Source organism: Dermacentor variabilis, chromosome 4 (assembly GCF_050947875.1).
Source record: "Dermacentor variabilis isolate Ectoservices chromosome 4, ASM5094787v1, whole genome shotgun sequence".
NCBI lineage: Eukaryota > Metazoa > Arthropoda > Arachnida > Ixodida > Ixodidae > Dermacentor > Dermacentor variabilis.
Genome location: NC_134571.1, coordinates 18,589,297 through 18,607,660, shown reverse-complemented (window position 1 = coordinate 18,607,660; position 18,364 = coordinate 18,589,297). Strand labels below are relative to the sequence as shown.

The 18,364-nt window shown below is 43.3% G+C and overlaps 1 protein-coding gene across 2 annotated transcripts in view; it reads left to right on the top strand.

The window, feature by feature from the left end:
* The window catches only part of LOC142578733 (copper-transporting ATPase 1-like), a 75,440-nt gene extending 57,293 nt beyond the window's left edge, over positions 1 to 18,147 (top strand). For both annotated transcript variants that reach the window (XM_075688250.1, XM_075688248.1), the window contains 7 exons: positions 1,317 to 1,587; positions 4,078 to 4,230; positions 4,822 to 4,964; positions 8,722 to 8,925; positions 9,253 to 9,370; positions 14,172 to 14,274; positions 14,957 to 18,147. In XM_075688250.1, coding sequence (XP_075544365.1) covers positions 1,317 to 1,587; positions 4,078 to 4,230; positions 4,822 to 4,964; positions 8,722 to 8,925; positions 9,253 to 9,370; positions 14,172 to 14,274; positions 14,957 to 15,227 — 1,263 coding nt within the window. In that variant the 3' untranslated portion in view covers positions 15,228 to 18,147. The remainder of the gene's footprint in view (positions 1 to 1,316; positions 1,588 to 4,077; positions 4,231 to 4,821; positions 4,965 to 8,721; positions 8,926 to 9,252; positions 9,371 to 14,171; positions 14,275 to 14,956) is intronic.
* Positions 18,148 to 18,364: the final 217 nt, after the last annotated feature.

Here is an 18,364-nt window from a genome sequence, read left to right as displayed (position 1 = left end):
AAGGGTCCTGCGCGGGCTGAGAGTATGTCAGGACAGTTGAGGTTGACTTACGAGCTGTTGAGAGAGCATCTCAATTGTGACAAAGGTTGGGCCTCATACCACTGAGCTTGCTATCAGTTCAGAGAAATAGCTCATATTCGAAAATATTTGCTTCTGAATGCATCTCCTTTTTCTTCATATTTGAGAATGTCCAACTCGATTTGCAATTTTTTTCGAAGACATTGACGAAGCTTCAACAAGTACAGTACGACTCGCGGCTGTGGCGTAATTCTGTGACCACGAAATCCAAACCTGGGCCGTCCAGCAGGTCTCGGCGGCTCTTGAAAGACAAAGGCCGAGCGAAACCAATGAAATGTTGCCCCCTCAAGGTGACCGACCGCGAGAGTAACACAAGCTGGAGTTGAGTAGAGACCACCTGCTGAGAAGACATCAGGGCCCACGTCACGGCGCCATTTAGTCATGGTGTCGTTCTGCAGGCGACTAAATAAAGTTGCTTCCTCCTCCTCGAAGACATTTTATTTGCGGTGCATTTTACTAAACCCTCCCTTTTATTCTCTTTTTGAATAACATAAACACTACTCCTTAGTATTCAAATTAGTGTATGTTGTTTTTAAAATTTTTTTCCTATGCTTACTAGACAGTGACAGCATCGGGCGATATGGTTTCAGCCCGTCTTGACATAAAACATGGTTCTGCATCACTCAGGGAATTTTGCAAAGTCACTCGGGGAAAACCTGGAAAACTCGGGGAATTTGGAAATGTCAACTTGGTAGACACTTTGGGATCACAAATTTTCAGGTTCATTTGCTGCTGATTATGGTGGCTTTTGTCACATTTTCTTTCCCTCCATTGTCCCTCTAATTCCAAACTTTAACCCAATGTCCTGTTACAGCTAAACAACTTCAACCCTCTATGCTTCGTTTTTGTTGTTTTTGTCTTACTTTAGTTGCTGTTCATCTTCCATGGTCACTCAGTCGCTACTCTGAGCATGAGGTGACTGTTTCAGTTCCTAGTAGTGGTGTACATATTCCAATGATGGTAGGTAACTTGTATTTATGTGCATATTAAACAGCACCAGTTGGTCAATATTGATCCAGAGCTCTTTACTGCAGTGTCTGTCACACTCCCAGTGCTGCTTTAGTGTGTTAAACTCAGTCAATCAGCCAGTCAATCATTTTACCTGATTGTTAGCTATGCTGTTGTGTGTTATTACCATCTGATGCTGTAGAATACTCAGATTTGAACTTAGTCTTTATTGCCACAAACTGTAGAAAATTGGTTATGTTTAAGAGAGAGATATATTTTTCCCAATGCAGACTCTGAAGATTGATTCCCTCGGGAAGTGTGAGGACTTTGGGGCTGTCCCTGGTTGTGGTCTGCGGTGCCGTGTGTCTGGTGTGGATGCTTTGCTGAGCAACATCGTGGACTTGGAGCACCTTGTCACTAACAGCAAACACCCTCGCAGCAGCTATGTGGCTTCTTCAGAGGATGTGATGATCGACCGGTGGATACTGCCAGCCCACATGCGGGGTGACACCTTACTCAGTCCGCCCCCAAACATCTTGGTTGATGTGCCAGACGCTCAAGGTGTGCCACTATTTCAGGGCTTTCACTCACTAGCTCAGTTGCATTCAGCGAAAATTCATAGAGAGCCGCCTACTATATCATTCGTCATAGCCATTCTATACCTGCCAACTATCTTTAATTTCTTTATTTTACTAATGTTGCTTCAAGTGCTACGAAAGGTAAAGTCGGTTCATGAAGAAACTTTGCTTGTCGATTTCTGACCATACCCTTCAAAGTCTTCTGATTGTGAAAGGACGCCAGAGGGGTACTTGCTTTGAGCAAGTTTATACAGAAACATTCTTAAAGCAGGTGAAATCGGCAGCAGCAATGTTACTGAAAAGGTCTCTTTGTTTTGATAACAATGTGTTGCTTGTAAGGCTCTGTTGTTTCAAGTTTTCTGCTGTTTATGTGCATTGGATATAGGTACTAAATCACGATTAATAAAGTGCACATGTAACTCATGAAAGGCATGTGCTCAAGGCAATCTTTACAAAATGTGTACTATCCCGTCTTCCCCATCTTGCTCCTCGGTTGTTCTGCTAGATTTTTACAAATTTCAAAGCTGGGAGGCATGCCAGGCTGTGCCCTTGTAACATAAAATCTTATCAGTTGAGTACAGTCCTTGGCTAAAAGTGGTACAATTTCACCTTTCACAGTATACAGCATTGGCAAAATTACAGACATTGTGCAGTGTATACAGCAGAGCTACCATGGGCTCAAAACAAATGTGGAGAGCCCACTGTGCATCTTTGGCATTGTGCATTTCATGGAGAGGTTCTTGTGATTCAATATTAGGGGCACGATATGTATGAAGCCATTGAAATGGAATGGGCCAAGATGAGTTGTACTGCTCCTAACTTTAAAGAATACAGTGAAAGTTCATTGATATTTGCTGCATCAACTGAATTGCATGCTCAAGCTGGTAATATCTTAATGAAGTTAGTGTGGTAATGTACTGTAGAAATGTTCTGAAGTGTCGCAAGCATACCGTTTTTACACTATTGTAAGTTGATCTATTTTTTAAAAGTTGAAAATCAGAAGTAGGGGGGCTGAGTTACAATCGAAACCAAAACGTGGCACTGCCAAGAAAGCGAGACCAATGAGATATCAGGGGAGCTACAATGTAGTTACAATTTTATGTTTGCTCTATGGCCCTAGCCGTAGTTATTGCTATACTGTGCGCTTGTTAGCTTTTCGGGAGGGTTTTTCAACATATTTTAGTTTTACAGCGCACACAACACTCGTAGATGGGTGTCGATAGTTGATGGAAGTGCCACTGTTCCATTCACAGCGCCACCCCAGAATGTCAGCACTTGCAGGGAGTATCGATAGTTCATGGAAGAGCAGAAGACATCGCTCACGTTTTTCTATTTCCCGGTATCTCTTAGTTTGACGCCTTCGACTCGACTGCCGGCTACGTGCTACTTCCATGCTTCCTTAGTCGTCATGAGTGCTCCAGGCCCACTAAACATTCAGCACTCGTACACAGCAGCGTTCAAGAGGACTGCCATCCTTTACGCCGAAGAAACAAATCACTGCACAGCGGGCCGCAAGTTCGATGTTTCTGAACGGGTAGTGCGAGAGTGGCGACTGCAGCGTAGTAAAATTTTCACCTGTGACAGCAAGCGAAGAATTTCCCATGGGCCGAAGTCGGGACGCTTTCCGGAGCTGTAATCCAAGCTTGTGGGGTACGTTGCTGAAATGCGTGATCGGTCCCTGCCAGTGCAGTGCGACATGGTCATGAAACAAGCCCGGATCTTCGCCTTTTAAGGAACTGCTCCGCCGTGAGTAAAACAAGTGGCAGGCAGGAGAAGTCCGCGAACTTGTGCCAACCGGACCTGTCAAAAGAGCCTCCCTGACAGTCGCGTGTGGTTGGGTGCATTCGGCGTGGGCTGCTGTTTCACAATATGTCGTAGTGGGGTCATTTGCCAAATGGGGGGGGGGGTGGAATTTCGCTGGACGACAACGCACTGTGGGACCGTAGCAGTGATGACGATGGCAGCACTAGTGAGGACGATAGCAGCACTAGTGAGGACGATAGCAGCACTAGTGAGGACGATAGCAGCACTAGTGAGGACGATAGCAGCACTAGTGAGGACGATGGCACATGTGAAGATGAGTAGTCTAGTGACCATGCCAGCTACTAATAAATTTTCGTTATGGGATGCACCCTCGGGTATGCTCTTTTTTTTTTCTTTTTTTCCTGTCACGCGATATGGGGGGATCGACTTACAATCATCTAAATAGGGTAACTGTACCTGTTTCAGTGTATATGTTCTTTCTGCTTGGTATCATTTTTATACGGGGTTGGTGCATTTGATGTGCTTTGTTTACCTCACCCAATAAAATTGAGTTTTATCCTTCTCATCAATACCTGAGGTAACATTTCAGCATCGAGTCTTATTTGTTCATGGGCAGGCATGGTCCTGATAGTCCTGATATTTTACTGCTTCAGGCCTGTGTTGGGGGAGTCATAAATGCAAGTAAACCGTATGGGTTTGGGTTCTGCAGAAAACTCGGCCCCCCGTGACAGCAGCAGCGTGGTTCTAATTGGCAACCGAGAATGGATGCATCGCAATGGCATTGCAGTGGACATTGAAGTGAGCCGCCTCATGGAGCAGCACGAAGAGAAGGGCGAGACAGTGGTTCTCTGTGCTATTGATGGTAATCAATCTCTTGACAGCATACCTTATTAGTCATGCTATCTTGTGCTCAATGAATTCTGTTACACCAAGAACAGTTGATGTGCCTTAAGGTGTGAAAATGTGAGCTGCGCTATACATAGTCAAAATATTTGGCATATCGCGATTATGCAGAATGCATGCTACAGTGATGTGCACATTGCCATCTATTCCCGTTTACTTGTGTGGTTTTTGCAGACACTGCTTGCCTTGACATCATTGATGTACTGTTGCTAATTCACTCTCTTCTGCATGCTTCCTCCACTCTGTCTCTTACCTCTGTTCTCCACGCCTTTATTTCTACATTGGCTCTTTTTTTATCTTACCTCCACCCCTTCTTGAACACTGCTTGCCATTTTGACCATATTTTCAAGCATGCATAGCTGCTTTTTCTCTTTCACTGTTAACATTCTTGCCTTTTCTATTCCTCAGTTTGCTTACTCAGATGCACAAAAATTCACTATATTGGCCCAGGAGAAGTTCCCATACCCTGCTTGTTGTCTAAGAAACAAAAGGCTTCATAGCATTGCTAATGTATACAATAAATTTTTCTGTTCTATGTTCGGTTTGACAGGAATGCTGGTCTGCATGTTGTCAGTTGCTGACACTGTCAAGCCTGAAGCCAACTTGACAGTTTACACATTAAAAAAAATGGGCCATGAAGTCATTCTTCTAACCGGAGACAACAAGCGTACCGCAGCTTCGATAGCTCGACAGGTATGTGCGGCATTTCAGTTTCTTTTATCAGTTTCAGTTGCTGTTCTTGTTCCTGGGCTTCATCCTTCTGCACTCCAGAAAGATGGTTTTCTTGCGTATTGCAGAGTCATGAAGGGATTCATCAACCATCGTAACAAACCACCTGTGTAAACAGCCATGATTGTCAGGTGTTGGGATTATAAAGACAGCTTGCAGGGTCTGGGCACCTACGCACAGTAGTGAAGGATTAGAAAAAGGATTAGAAAAGGAATTATGCTGACCTTGGCATCAAAAAACAGCCTATTGTCTTTCTGAGTATACTAATTGTATTGTGTATGGGCCAGGCATGTACCCAGAATTTTAGGGCAAGGGGGCAACCCAAGGCAACTTTTCTGTGCGAATGAGAGGAGGGGTACCTTTACTAGTGTAGATGTGAATAATGCCCACAGTTCGCCATGAAAACGCATAAACCCGCAAAAGGGAAATGAACCAAGGCGTGTCTCACAGGTGTATGCCTGTGAGATAGGCCTCTCCTTTGCTTGCCAAACAAGGAACCACATCAAAAGGACTCGCGTAGGAAGAACACTGCCAAGAACAAGTAAACAATTGAAACTGTAAAATAACGATTTCTAGTAGCGTCTTTCTTTAAAAATTAGCTCTGGAAAAAATACAGAAAGATATATATGTACGGAACAATCACAGTTTTTTTGGATCCCTTGTTTGCTGCTCTACCACGTCAAGTGCTAAAACTGACTCGTATCATTATTTGGGAAGTTGCGTAACGATGCGTGGCTGCCAGTCCTGTACAACCATTTAGAGCACAGAACACTGCGATTCTAGATGTACTGTGCCCACTGCGGAAGGTTAGAAGAACACCCACATAATCAAGCAGAGAAATGGCTACATCGGGCGGTTAGACTGATAACGGGAGAAGTGTCATTCAAAACACATGGAATCCTTCTCCACTTTCGGCAGCATTTTCTCTACTTCCTTTCTAAATAAAAAGATGTTGATTCATAAATAGTTTCACAAGCAATGGTTAAATTTGTTAATTTTCATTTTCCTTCCTGTTTGGTTGTTGCCTCAGCTCTCTCCCTTAGTAGATCGCTTAATTTTTCAACTCCTTGCGACTTGTGTTTCCAGTTGCCAATTTTGTATGAAAAGTGCTGTACAATTGGGGAAAAACCAGACAAGGTAGCAAGTGACATTCATATTGCTTATGGGTTTAACGGTTATTGCAGGGTTTAATTATAGATGCTGTTTCGCATGATTTTATTTTCCACCTTATCTAACCTATATCACGGGTATATGGTTCCGATGATATGCCGTCATGGCGAGCCGTCACTCGAGGAAATAATGAAGCAAAAGAAAAAGTTCAACGCAACTGGCGTTGGTTCCAGCTGCAACTCATTCCACGAGCATACAGACCAGCTGACTATGAACTGAATTTTTTTCCTGTTCCCTGGATCAGTCTAAACAAAGAATGTTGAACTAACGAAGCAACAGCGATGCGCGTGACCATTGCAATAGACGGTGACAACTTAACGTATCTCGAGTTAATCGTATTTGCACTGAATCGATGAGAAAACTGGCCTTCACACCCAAGGAGATGCCTATAACTACTGCTATCCAAAAGGAGGGAAAAAGGCAGCAAAATGTTGATTGCTGAATAGCTGTCAAGTCTCAATATTGTCTTGGCGGTGCTTTAGGAATGTATGTGAGGAGTGGTGGTGCAAGGGGGGAGGGGGTTATAATCTATATATCCAGGGGTATACCCCTGGGAATTTTTTGGTGTGGGCCATAGCCAAGAAGAAGCAGTGAAAGCAAAGATCATCTCTTCAGTCAGTGGCCCTGCTTGTACCTGACAAACAGGTTATCCTCCCCCTAAGGTGATGGGGTTCATGACAGCACAGCAAATGTACAAAGGCACAGGTAGGAATGTGGATAGCAAAAAGAAAGGAAGCGCAAGGAGAACTGGAAGTAATTTATTGTCACGTTTGCATTATTTAGCTTTTTTGTATGTGACCGTTTCTCACCATAATATCACTGCTATCGAATATTGTTCAGTGAAAGACTGTATTTGAAAATTCTTTAGCATTGTCATATATTATATAGCAAAATGGTCTTGTCTAATCAGATTACACCCACAACACGTATACTGTTGTACATTCTCGAATGTAGGTGAACACGAGAAATTATTCTGAAATGTACAGTACACACAAACATAGTGAATACATTTGATTCGTGAGCAAGGATTCGATGACCAATGCCCGTGCTCACCGCAGTAGTTGAGTTGAGTGTTGCTTGCTTGAGTTTTCACCATCACTACAATATGACATCTGTATGTACCACAGCATTCGTCACAGGTGCAATCTGGTTAAATGATGCCCTTTCGCGATAATATCCACAACAACATCCAAAAACTTTTGGATACAGTGGGCACCCACTGTATCTTGTGCCCAACGGTACATGATAACAGCAATAATCTGGCAGAAAACTAAATACCAGCAAAAAGTAAAATAACGAACACATGAAAATGTTTCCTTCCAAGTGTCATTTTGTCACTCATAACTAGCCGTGTGCATACCTGCCAACTTCTGCAATTTAACCCTAAAATGCCAGATTTTTAGAGCTTGTGATTGTTGTAATCCTGCTGTTATTTTATAGTTTTGCATTTGCAGCCAGTTTATGGCAAAATTCATTTCAAAAAGAAACAAATACAGTTATTCACCGATAGTCTGGAGGCTGATTTTTTGAATCAGCTTGTTTATATAAACCCATCAGCACCAGTGCCATACTCTCATAAAAGCGATGCATTATGGTGACTGAAATTTCGATCACCGTTCTGTGTACTTTCAGTGTTTTGTGGCACAGATCATTTATGCTGTGACTATAGAGGACAGTGCCTATTCATAGATTCTGTTCTGAACAGTCAACAATTTTCCTAATGCTACACAGTTAATATCTCTAGCATTAAAACAAATTTTATTATTTTTCGTCACATTTTTTGTATTTTTTGCCTTGGTCTGAATGTGAAATATAGCCAGGGATGCATGCTTCTGCTGATAATTGGTGCTGCACATACCAAAAAAAAGCAAAAATGCAAACGTGACAATAAATTACTTCCAGTTCTCCCTGCCCTTCCTTTCTTTTTGCTATCCACATTCCTATCTCTGTGCCTTTGTACATTTGCTGTGCTGTCATGAACCCCATCACCTTATGGGGAGGATAACCTGTTTGTCAGGTACAAGCAGGGCCTCTGACTGAAGAGATGAACTTTGCTTTCACTGCTTTTTCTTGGCTATGGCCCACACCAGGCAAATACCCAGGGGTATACCCCTGGGTATATAGATTATCCCCCCCCCCCCCCCCACACCACCACTCCTCACACACATACCTAAAGCACTGCCAAGACAACATTGAGACTTGACAGCTATTCAGCAATCAACATTTTGCTGCCTTCTGTATATTAACATCTTGTAATCTTTCTAATCATCTGAATAAAACCGATTCTGATTCATTGCTGTCTCTGACATAGTTAAAAAGCACTAACTCTAGATCTGCATTAACGACACATTTTTTCAGTACTATATGATACCTCGTTGTGCCTTGAATTTTTTAGATTCTTTATAGAATGTTTTATATAATGCATGGCTAAGTTTACTTAAGTTTTGCTTTGTTCAATCTAATAACATTGTGAATCAGACTGAATTACAACAAGCTGCTTTGCATTGGATCTTGTTTACACTAGCATGTTGATGCCTTGCATCATTTCCAGGTTGGCATCAAACATGTCTATTCGGAAGTGCTTCCGTCACACAAGGTGATGATGATCCGAAGGCTTCAAGAGCAGGGGCGGCGTGTTGCCATGGTGGGAGATGGCATCAATGACTCTCCAGCGCTAGCTCAGGCTGACATTGGCATCGCTATTGCTAATGGTACTGACGTTGCTGTTGAGGCTGCTGACGTTGTTCTTGTTCGCGTAAGTAGCGACCATGGGAAAACAGTCTTGCATATGCTCTTAAACATTATTTAGCAGCACGAACTTACTAGATAAATGCATAGAATGATGCAAACCATTTGTAATAGTGCACATTTAAATCTGCAGAATATTAGGCATTATGTAGCGCTTTAATGGGACAGTAAAATTGAATGAGGCAGCCACTTTAATAGCTTAATTACAAGTTGCTTACAAAGCATGTAATCCTTAGTTATAATGATGCATTCCTGGTTCACTTATTGCATTCAGTTTATCATTTAAGTTGTGATGCAAGTTTGACAAGTTCATTCTGTCATCATCCTATTTCAGAATGACCTCCTTGATGTTGTCGGCGCCATAGCCCTCTCTAAGGCCACCGTGAGAAAGATACGCCTCAATTTTTTCTTTGCCACTGTGTACAACCTTGTCGGAATTCCACTGGCAGCTGGTAAGTACCTTTCTAAGTCTCTCTCATGTATTTGTAGTGGTTTTAGCTTATCACTTTGAGTTGGCAGCAACTACTTTCCTAATGTAAAGTACGTACACAGGCAGGGTGGTGTTGTCCAGTATTTGCATCAACACAGTTGACTTATGTTACTTTGACCGTGGTAAGACCACAAAACAGTTTGTAATTCTTCATCAGTTTGACTTCAGGAAAATATGGACATAGTTGAGACTTTTGAACATGGCAGAAATAACAGGTGTTTGAAATTATCCAATACCAGTTAACAAAGTCAGCCGCTTTATCAGTCATTCATTTTGTTGCCTTGCCAGTTCTAGCTTATGTGAAATTTGCTTACCTAGGTAAGTTGTCTCTTTGAATGTGTCAATACCTATAGTAACCAGGTCTTATGCAGAAAGGTAGGGAACTATATATATATATATATATATATATATATATATATATATATATATATATATATATATATATATATATATACACACACACACACACACACACACACACACACACACACACACACACACACACACACACACACCAGAGAAAAAAAAGCAGTTCTGGGTCCGGGTAAATATTCACAGTGAAGTAGACGCGCGTATGCAGCGGTTTATTGACGTTTCGGCCGGGGTCCGGCCTTCATCAGATTCTGATGAAGGCCAAACCCCGGCCGAAACGTCAATAAACCGCTTCATACGCGCGTCTACTTCACTGTGAGTATATATATATATATAAATTGGAGGAGGACGCTGACGGTGGCCTTGAAGACGACGAAGAAGAGTTTAGTATTATCGCTGCTCTACGCTTGTTGGCTCAGCCACGAAAAGCCATCTGTGAATAGACGCACGCTTCTTCCTTCCCGGGACATCATTGATGGAGTTGCTGGGTACTCACTTGCCCAAGACGGAGCTCCGCAGCGGACGTAACGTGGCCACCATGTCATCCGAAGGAGGGAGTTCAACCACGGCCCTGTTGTCGCCACCGACGGTCATCCTGGCCCAGCCTCGCGACCCTGGCATGTTTTCCGGGATTGACAACATTGACGTCAATGACTGGTTGCAGAATTACAAATGGGTCAGCGCACACAACAGGTGGGATAGCATGCTTATGCTGGCTAATATAATATTCTACCTCAAGAAAACAGCACGGGTCTGGTTCAAAACACACGAAGAAGAGATAGCAAGTTGGGACCAGTGCAAACAGAAGCTTAGAGATTTGTTCGGCAAGCCCATAGGCCGCCAGCGTGTTGCGAAGAAGGACCTTGGGACCCGTGCATAGACGTCTGCTGAATCTTGCATGGCGAATATCGAGGACGTCCTCGCTCTTTGCCGCAAAGTGGATAACAATATGGCACACGCAGACAAGGTCAGCCACGTTTTAAAAGGCATCATGGACGACGCGTTTAACCTGCTTGTTTACAAGAACATAACAACGGTCAATGAGATCATTAAACAAATGTCGCCGCTTTGAAGACGCGAAGAGTCGCCGCATAGTTCAACAGTTTACGCGTCTACCCAGTACTGCAGCTTCATCGACGTGCGAAGACGTTTGTCCACCACCTGAGCCCACCTCCTGCGAGAACGTTGTACGTATCGTTCGGCGAGAAATCGAAGCAGCATCTCCTGCCACGCCACTGACGCAGTGCTTTGACGATTCCCGGTCGCTTGTGTCTCTCACTCTGTCGGTCATTCGCCAAGAACTTGCCAATGTAGGTCTTCCGTTTATCTATTCAATCAGCCGTCCAGACTTTGCCTCATCTGGTGCCTCTGCTCCTGTTCACCGAAGCCAATATGGTCCATATATGAGCTATCGCAACCCGGCCGAATAGTGTACACATGACAATAGATCCATCTGCTTTTACTGTGGACGTGTGGGCACATCTCTCACCACTGTCAAAGTTCCTGGCCAGCCCACTCTCGACCAAGCTTTCCCGCCTACCGTCGCTCCCCATCGAATCCTCGCCCACCATCACTCTCCACTGAAGTTGAAGACGCACCTGACAAGGCAACGCTCGAGCCACCGCGACTAGCCGCTCGCCATCACCACATAGTCGCCACTCCCGTTCGCCCCAGCTGCGTCGCTCTCCATCCCCAGTCCATGGTAGAGTGTATAAGCGTGTCTGAACGAGGACGTAGAAAGAAACAGATACACAGACACTTTCTACGTCCTCGTTCAGTCGCACTTATACACTCTACCATGGATTCTAACCAACCAGCCTGCCAACGTGTTTTAACCTCCATCCCCACCTTACTGTCGCCGCTCTTTGACGGGAAACTAACTGGGGCAGCTCCTGGAGGTGACGCTGCTCTAGAACACTGGCCTGAAATTCCTCTGCCGACTCTGCCTACTGATCGGAACCTTGGTTTGCCCATTACAGCACTCATCGGCACTAAAGCCCAAATTTCCATCATGACTGCGGAGAAAGTACTTACACCTGCTCCGACTCGACTGCTCCAGGTCGCCGACGGTGGAACTCTGGCTGTGCTTGGAATGTGTCGCAGGCGTTACAAGCGGCAGAAAGGCCTGCAGCAAAAAGGACGTTTCACGTCCGCCGCCAAGGTCTGCGAGTGGCGGCGCTGGCTAACACTCCCAGGGTTTTATTAGAAAACATAAATACCCAAGAAAGTGGATGAGGAAATGGCGCCGTGGTAGGTAAATCGGTAGAGCATCGCACGCGAAATGCGAAGTTTGTGGGTTCGGTCCCCACCTGCGGCAAATTATTTCATCCACTTTCATTTCCATTAATTGATTGTTTCTTTATTTCATTTATCAAGCACAAGTAATTTCCCCTATGTTGTCCTTGGTGTTAGTGTTCGTTGGCTTCTTATGACATGACTATATATACAGTAGAACCCCGCTGTTACGTTCCTCACTGCTGCGTTTTCCCGGCTGCTACGTCGTTTTCATCCGGTCCCGGCATAGCTTCCATAGGATCCAATGTATAAGGAACCCCGCTGTTACGTAGTAGCTGTGAAAACGTTCCCGCATGATGCGTCGCCACCCGAACCCGCCTGGGCTAAAGTAGGCAACCGCTCCAACCGCCATTTTGGCTTTTGACGAGTTTGACCGGGCTTGGCCGGGCTTGGCTATGGAACTGGCTGCAAGAAGCCGCACGCCAGTTCGAGAGGCCGCTACTAGGTGGCCATTCGTGAAAAATGCTCTCACTATCATCACTGATTATGGTCACCGCATGGTTTGTTGGTTGGATGGGTCAACTCATGGAGGAAGGAAACTCGGGAGAGGCGCTGACGTCACTCTTTGTGAAGCTATAGCTAAAGGGAAGCCGGAAGTTGGCGTTGCTCCGCCTATCAGGCCAGCTTTCCTCTCTTGTTTACATTTCTCGCGAAACCACGCCACGCTGCGCGCAACCGGGCTGCTAGGACGCGCGCGCTCCGCAGCAAGACTAAACAATCGTTACCACGTTAGCATGATTACGCCAAAGAGGGCAAAATTTCCCGCGGATATTCCTTCGTCCGTTGCCATTGCCGTGGCGCGGTGACGACGAGGAGCATGAGCCGCATGATGCCGGGGAGTTGCCAAATCCTAGCTTTGGAGAAGCGGTCGCGGCTCTGGACCCCCTTCGCAGGTACGTCGCACCTCACAGCGACGCTGACAGTAATGCGGCCTTCCAGGCCATTGAGAAACGTGTGGTGATTTCTAGCGAGCGAAAGAAACTGCAAGCCACCATTCTAGACTTTTTTAAGTCCTAAGTGCACTCTGTGGAAATAAATTGTCTATAGTTGAAGCTGCACTTTTTTCATTCATTTTCGGAGCTTTCCTCACTGTTGCGTTTTCCCGGCTGTTACGTTTTTTTTCCCCTTTGGTCCGGTGAAAAACGTATGAACGGCGTTTCACTGTATTTATATATATTATTTAAAAAAACGAAAAGAATGGGGCTTAACCAAGGGGCTTCATTTTTGTTAAGCATATCATAAGAAGCCAACAAACATTGACACCAAGGTTCAAGTGAAGACCAGTTGCCTTCACCCAAAAAGATCACGTACTCGTGAAGCATGTGGCAAAAAGGATGTTCCACATCCGCCGCCAAGGTTTGTGAGTGGTGGCACTGGCTAACACTCCCAGGGTTAGTTCTAGTAGATGAAACAAATACACAAGAAAGTGGATGGGGATATGTGCTGCAGTAGCTCAATTGGTAATGCAAAGACGTGGGATCGTTCCCCACCTGCGGCAATTTGTTTTTATGTTGTCCTTGGCGTCAGTGTTTGTTGGCTTCTTATGATATGCTTAATAAAAATTTGGCCCCTCGGTTAAGCCCCTTTCTTCTCGTTTATTACATAATGAGGGTCTCAAATCTGGCTATGTTGGTGCTTTCAGGTAGCATGCATGGTTTTATTGACCAGTTGCCTTCATCCAAAAAGATTGTGTACTCGTGATGCCTGCATCAGAAAGGATGTTCCATATCCGCCGCCAAAGTTTGTGAGTGGTGGCGCTGACTGACACTCCCAAGGTTCTAGTAGGAAACATAAATACCAAAGAAAGTGGATGGGGAAACGGCTCCACGGTAGCTCAATTGGTTGAGCATTGCACGTGTAATGCAAAGACGTGGATCATTCCCCACCTGCGGCAAGTTGTCTTTTCATCCACTTTCATTTCCACTAATATATAATTTCTTTAATTCGTTTACTAAAGTACAAGTAATTTCCCGTATGTTGTCCTTGGTGTCAATGTTTGTTGGCTTCTTATATATATATACCAAAGATATAATGCATCTAGCAAGTGTGATTGGTTGTGGCAATATTGTTAGAGATATGTGTGGCTTGCTGTGCAGGTGTTTTCATGCCGTATGGTGTTGTCCTAAGGCCTTGGATGGGAGCTGCAGCCATGGCCATGTCAAGTGTCTCTGTAGTCTCGTTTTCACTCATGCTCAAGCTGTAAGTAGAGGTGGCATTGCATGGCTCTTTCCTTGCCATGATCATTTTTGAAATGAACCATTGCATACGTGCGTTGTATGTGAGAAGTATCGGAATTCGCTTAAGGGACACCGATGGCAGAAGTGATGATCGAGTAGTGTTTCCAGATGTCTATTAAGGTATGTCTGTTTAAAGAAGTACATTAAACTTTTGGCTTCATGACTGAAAACATGGTTTTTACAAAAGTGTGCCCAGGTTCTGGTGTAGGCTTATAGTTAATCTCTCTTCTTTCTGTGAGCATTAAGCAATTTCTTTTCATTTTTTGTAGTCAGGGTTTGAAGGTGCAGCTCTTTACTAAAGTGCATCTTTTTTAAAACTTCGTCTTCCCAGAAAGTCATTTTTGTTTATCCAACAAAATTGCACCTTGTTTTACCGAATGTATTGCACTAAACTAATAGCTTGGTACAGTCATATTTGGTTGTAGTGGCAATATCAAATGGGCTAAAACAGCGTCATTGTGAAGAAGTTCAGAATTGGGAAGCTTGGATACCAATGGGTAGATTGCATGGCAAATTAAAAAATCAATAACTGTGAACACCACGTTTTGAAATTAAGCCAGAATGTAAAAGTGTGGCTAATCTGCTTGGCTGGGAAGAGTGCTGTGTACTACTAACAGTTTGTTACTTGTGTGGTTTCTTCTTAGGTTTAAGAAACCAAGACAGGCTGCCCTTGAAACCCAACAGTACCTTTCGGAACTTCAGCGGCAGGGCAACTCTAGTAGTTCCAACTATGATGACCTGTCACTCCACTGTGGTCTGGATGACGTGCCTGCCAAGACCGGTGCACAGTTCAAGTCATCCACTCGTGGCTCGACATTCACCATACTGTTCAGCAGTCTGAGAGACAAAGCTGAAAAGACTAAGCAAGGGTACCTGCTTGGTCAGGACGAAGAAAACGCAGACATGTGTTCCTAGATTGGCCAGAACCTGCCTGCTACCAATTACTGCTGCACTTGCTTCCCCATAGCCATCTGTGTATGATGATGGTCGGATTGAAGCATCACCTTTTGATTACAAGCTGGCACAACTTGACAACCGAGTACCTTGCAGCCACACATGAAATAGGTGCGTCATTGAGGGTACGTGCTTATTCTACTATCCTTAGTTGTGACACCTGGGTGGACCGAGTTACCTCCCTTTGCAAGTGACACTGATGGTATTTTGCTGCTGCTCCTTCTGCTGTTCGCACATTCCTGGTCATCAGGCCGTTTGTGGAGAATGGTGTATTTTTCAAGGCTGCTAATGCTGCGCAGCATGTGAGAGTGAGCAGTGAAATTGTTGTGGAGACCTTCAGAGCCAAATTGACTGAGCTTTGGAAATGAATGAGCCCAACTCTTGCTCTGTGACAGTGTGATGGCCTGACTGCCTCTAGAATTGTCATGGGATGTTAGAGTGTACGGATGTATGTAGCCTGTACTGCAGAGAGCATTTAAGGTGCTATACCAAAAGGAAGCTGTTTCGTAAAGGGAAATTCTGTGATGGTACGTTTCTTGGATAGCTAGCAGGGTATTGTTTAGACTGAATGTTCATATGAAGGAGCTAGCAGGCATGATTACTTATGCATTTGGAACCATTTCTTGAGATTATGGCAACCTGCCCTTTGAAGGGTTAAGACATCTTGTTGTTTCTCTGCTCACTTTCAGTCCATGGATATTAGCCCTGACTGTTGGAGATGTGAAAAATGGCAGATTTGTATGAGAGTGGTGAGACGTATTTTGCCCACGTATTGTAACACTGAAGGAGCAGTTGCCAAAACCACTGCTTTGCCATTAATGATGCAACGTGCCAAAGTGAGATTAGACTTATCAAGTACAGTCAACTCGTGATAATTCAAACACTGTTTAATTTTGTATTTAATTCAGACACTACGATTTGAATGTATTTTAAAACCACAAAGTTTGAAGGAGGCTTTTGGGTAAAGGTTTTCTGCAATGTTATTTTGAACATGGCAAATGAGCCCTTGCAGTCACCATATAGTGCTCTCACGATGACCTAGGCAAAGTGTTACTCAGTGAAGAGAGCAGAAAAATCTGTAATATCACTCGGAAGATGATTTGTACTTTCCTGTTTAATTAGCCCTCGACACCCTTCCTTTAGATCTATGACATGAAGGCATTGCCTGACGTTTAATGGCTATATTTCTTTATTAAAGCTTACTGTTCTCTTGACTTCTTTAGTTTTCACAACCAGTCAGCACCACCCACTAAGATCAAGAGTAAAGTAGACCTTTTAAGAGTAAAGTAGCTGGAATGGCAAGTAATAAAAAAAAAGAAAGAAAGGAATCGCACAGCATGCTTCAATTTGGCTGCACTCGGCGTACGTAAAAGAACATGGAAACACATGGTGGGTGAAAAATTCAAGTGTGTGCAGCCTGGCACAACACTGGTGATTTAGTTGCTGGTACATAAAAGAAAAGAAGTATATGAAATTTACTTGCGGTCAGGCGACATTGGGAGGTTCAGCTCTACCTTGTGTGACAGTGCATCAAAGAAGGTGGCATTCTGGGAGAAAAAAAAAGAAAAAATTGGTATTTATAGAAGTAATAAAAGCTGTTATCAAGAATTGCTTGAACGAGTAGGTTGCTGAAGCACTTCCCCCCCAATGTGCAAAGCACTTTAGAAGTTTGTTAAATGATATTGCAGGGTCACATTAATTAAAAACATTGGATTCCCAGTTCAGAGTATTGGCACCAAAAACAGCTCTTGAGAGGGCATTTATAAAGTGTCAGTCATCATAGTAATGCCACGTTTGATATTCAGGCTGCTGTGGATCATGATGGGCACCACTGCAAATTGGTACCACCAGTCTCATCACATGTTACAGCTCTGATATTCAGAATTTGTGTGCACAAAAGCTGTGAAACCTCACAGTGCCGTTAGTCAGTCTTACATATTATGCATGTATTTGTTTATATAAACTAAAGATTTGGCTCTGAGCCCTATTTTGTTCAAGGTCTTCTAATTCAAATAAAGACCTCTGGTTTGTAGGAGCTTCAGTTAACGCGAGTTGACTGATTTTGTATGATATTAAGTCTGTGAGGCTGGAGGGGACATATGGTCTTCACATGACACTGACTGCACAACTGCCATGTCCCAAATATGAAATTGCTTCTATTTATTTTGTTCACTGGACCACTATGACATTGCTTTGATGTTACTGATTTACAACATAGTATTTTTTAAACTATTTTATATCGGGCAACCATATACATGCCTGGATAACTTACAGTTTGTACTTCTTGTGAGCTTGTAGATTGTTACTGCATTACACTTATTGCACAAAATGAGCGCAAATGCTGGAAGGTAATGTTTACAATATTTCCGTGTGTTGCCACACTGTGGTTTAGTTGTTGAGTGTGATTTATACTTTTCATACGTGAAACTAGTGTTATGTGAACTGTCTGCAGTGTTACGATTAGAAACAGGTCCCCGTGAAATCAGGCACCAATCAACAGAAGCATTGCTTTTGAGGTGTCAGAATAATTTGAATGTATGTATTTTTAATTTCGTTTACTTTTATAATAATAAATTACACCTTAGTAGCTGCTCTGTATATGTAAGCTGTGCATTGTAGCTGCTGTAATGCATGAGCTTTTTATGCCATTATGGTGTCGCTGATTTTATTTTAGACTATTGTATTTTTTGATACTGATTCTGTTATTGGATTGTGTTCAATACAGTTCTTCATTCTCATTTGTAATCTGAAACTAACAACTGTCTGACGTAATTCAGTATTTAAGTTTATAATTGACTGACCCGTTGGTATCGCAATTGCAGTGGTATCGCAATACTATAAACTTTTTTTAACTGCTTGACATATATATATATATATATATATATATATATATATATATATATATATATATATATATATATATATATATATATATGTATGATTGTGTGTTGACGTGCTAACAACATCGCTCAGAAATCCACAAGAACCCAAAAGCTATGCAGAATATTTAGCTTGTTTGTGCCCAAACTCTTGTAATGGGAGCGTCAGTGCAACTTCTTGTAACTGTCAGCTTACATGTTTGATTCCTCATGCAGGAG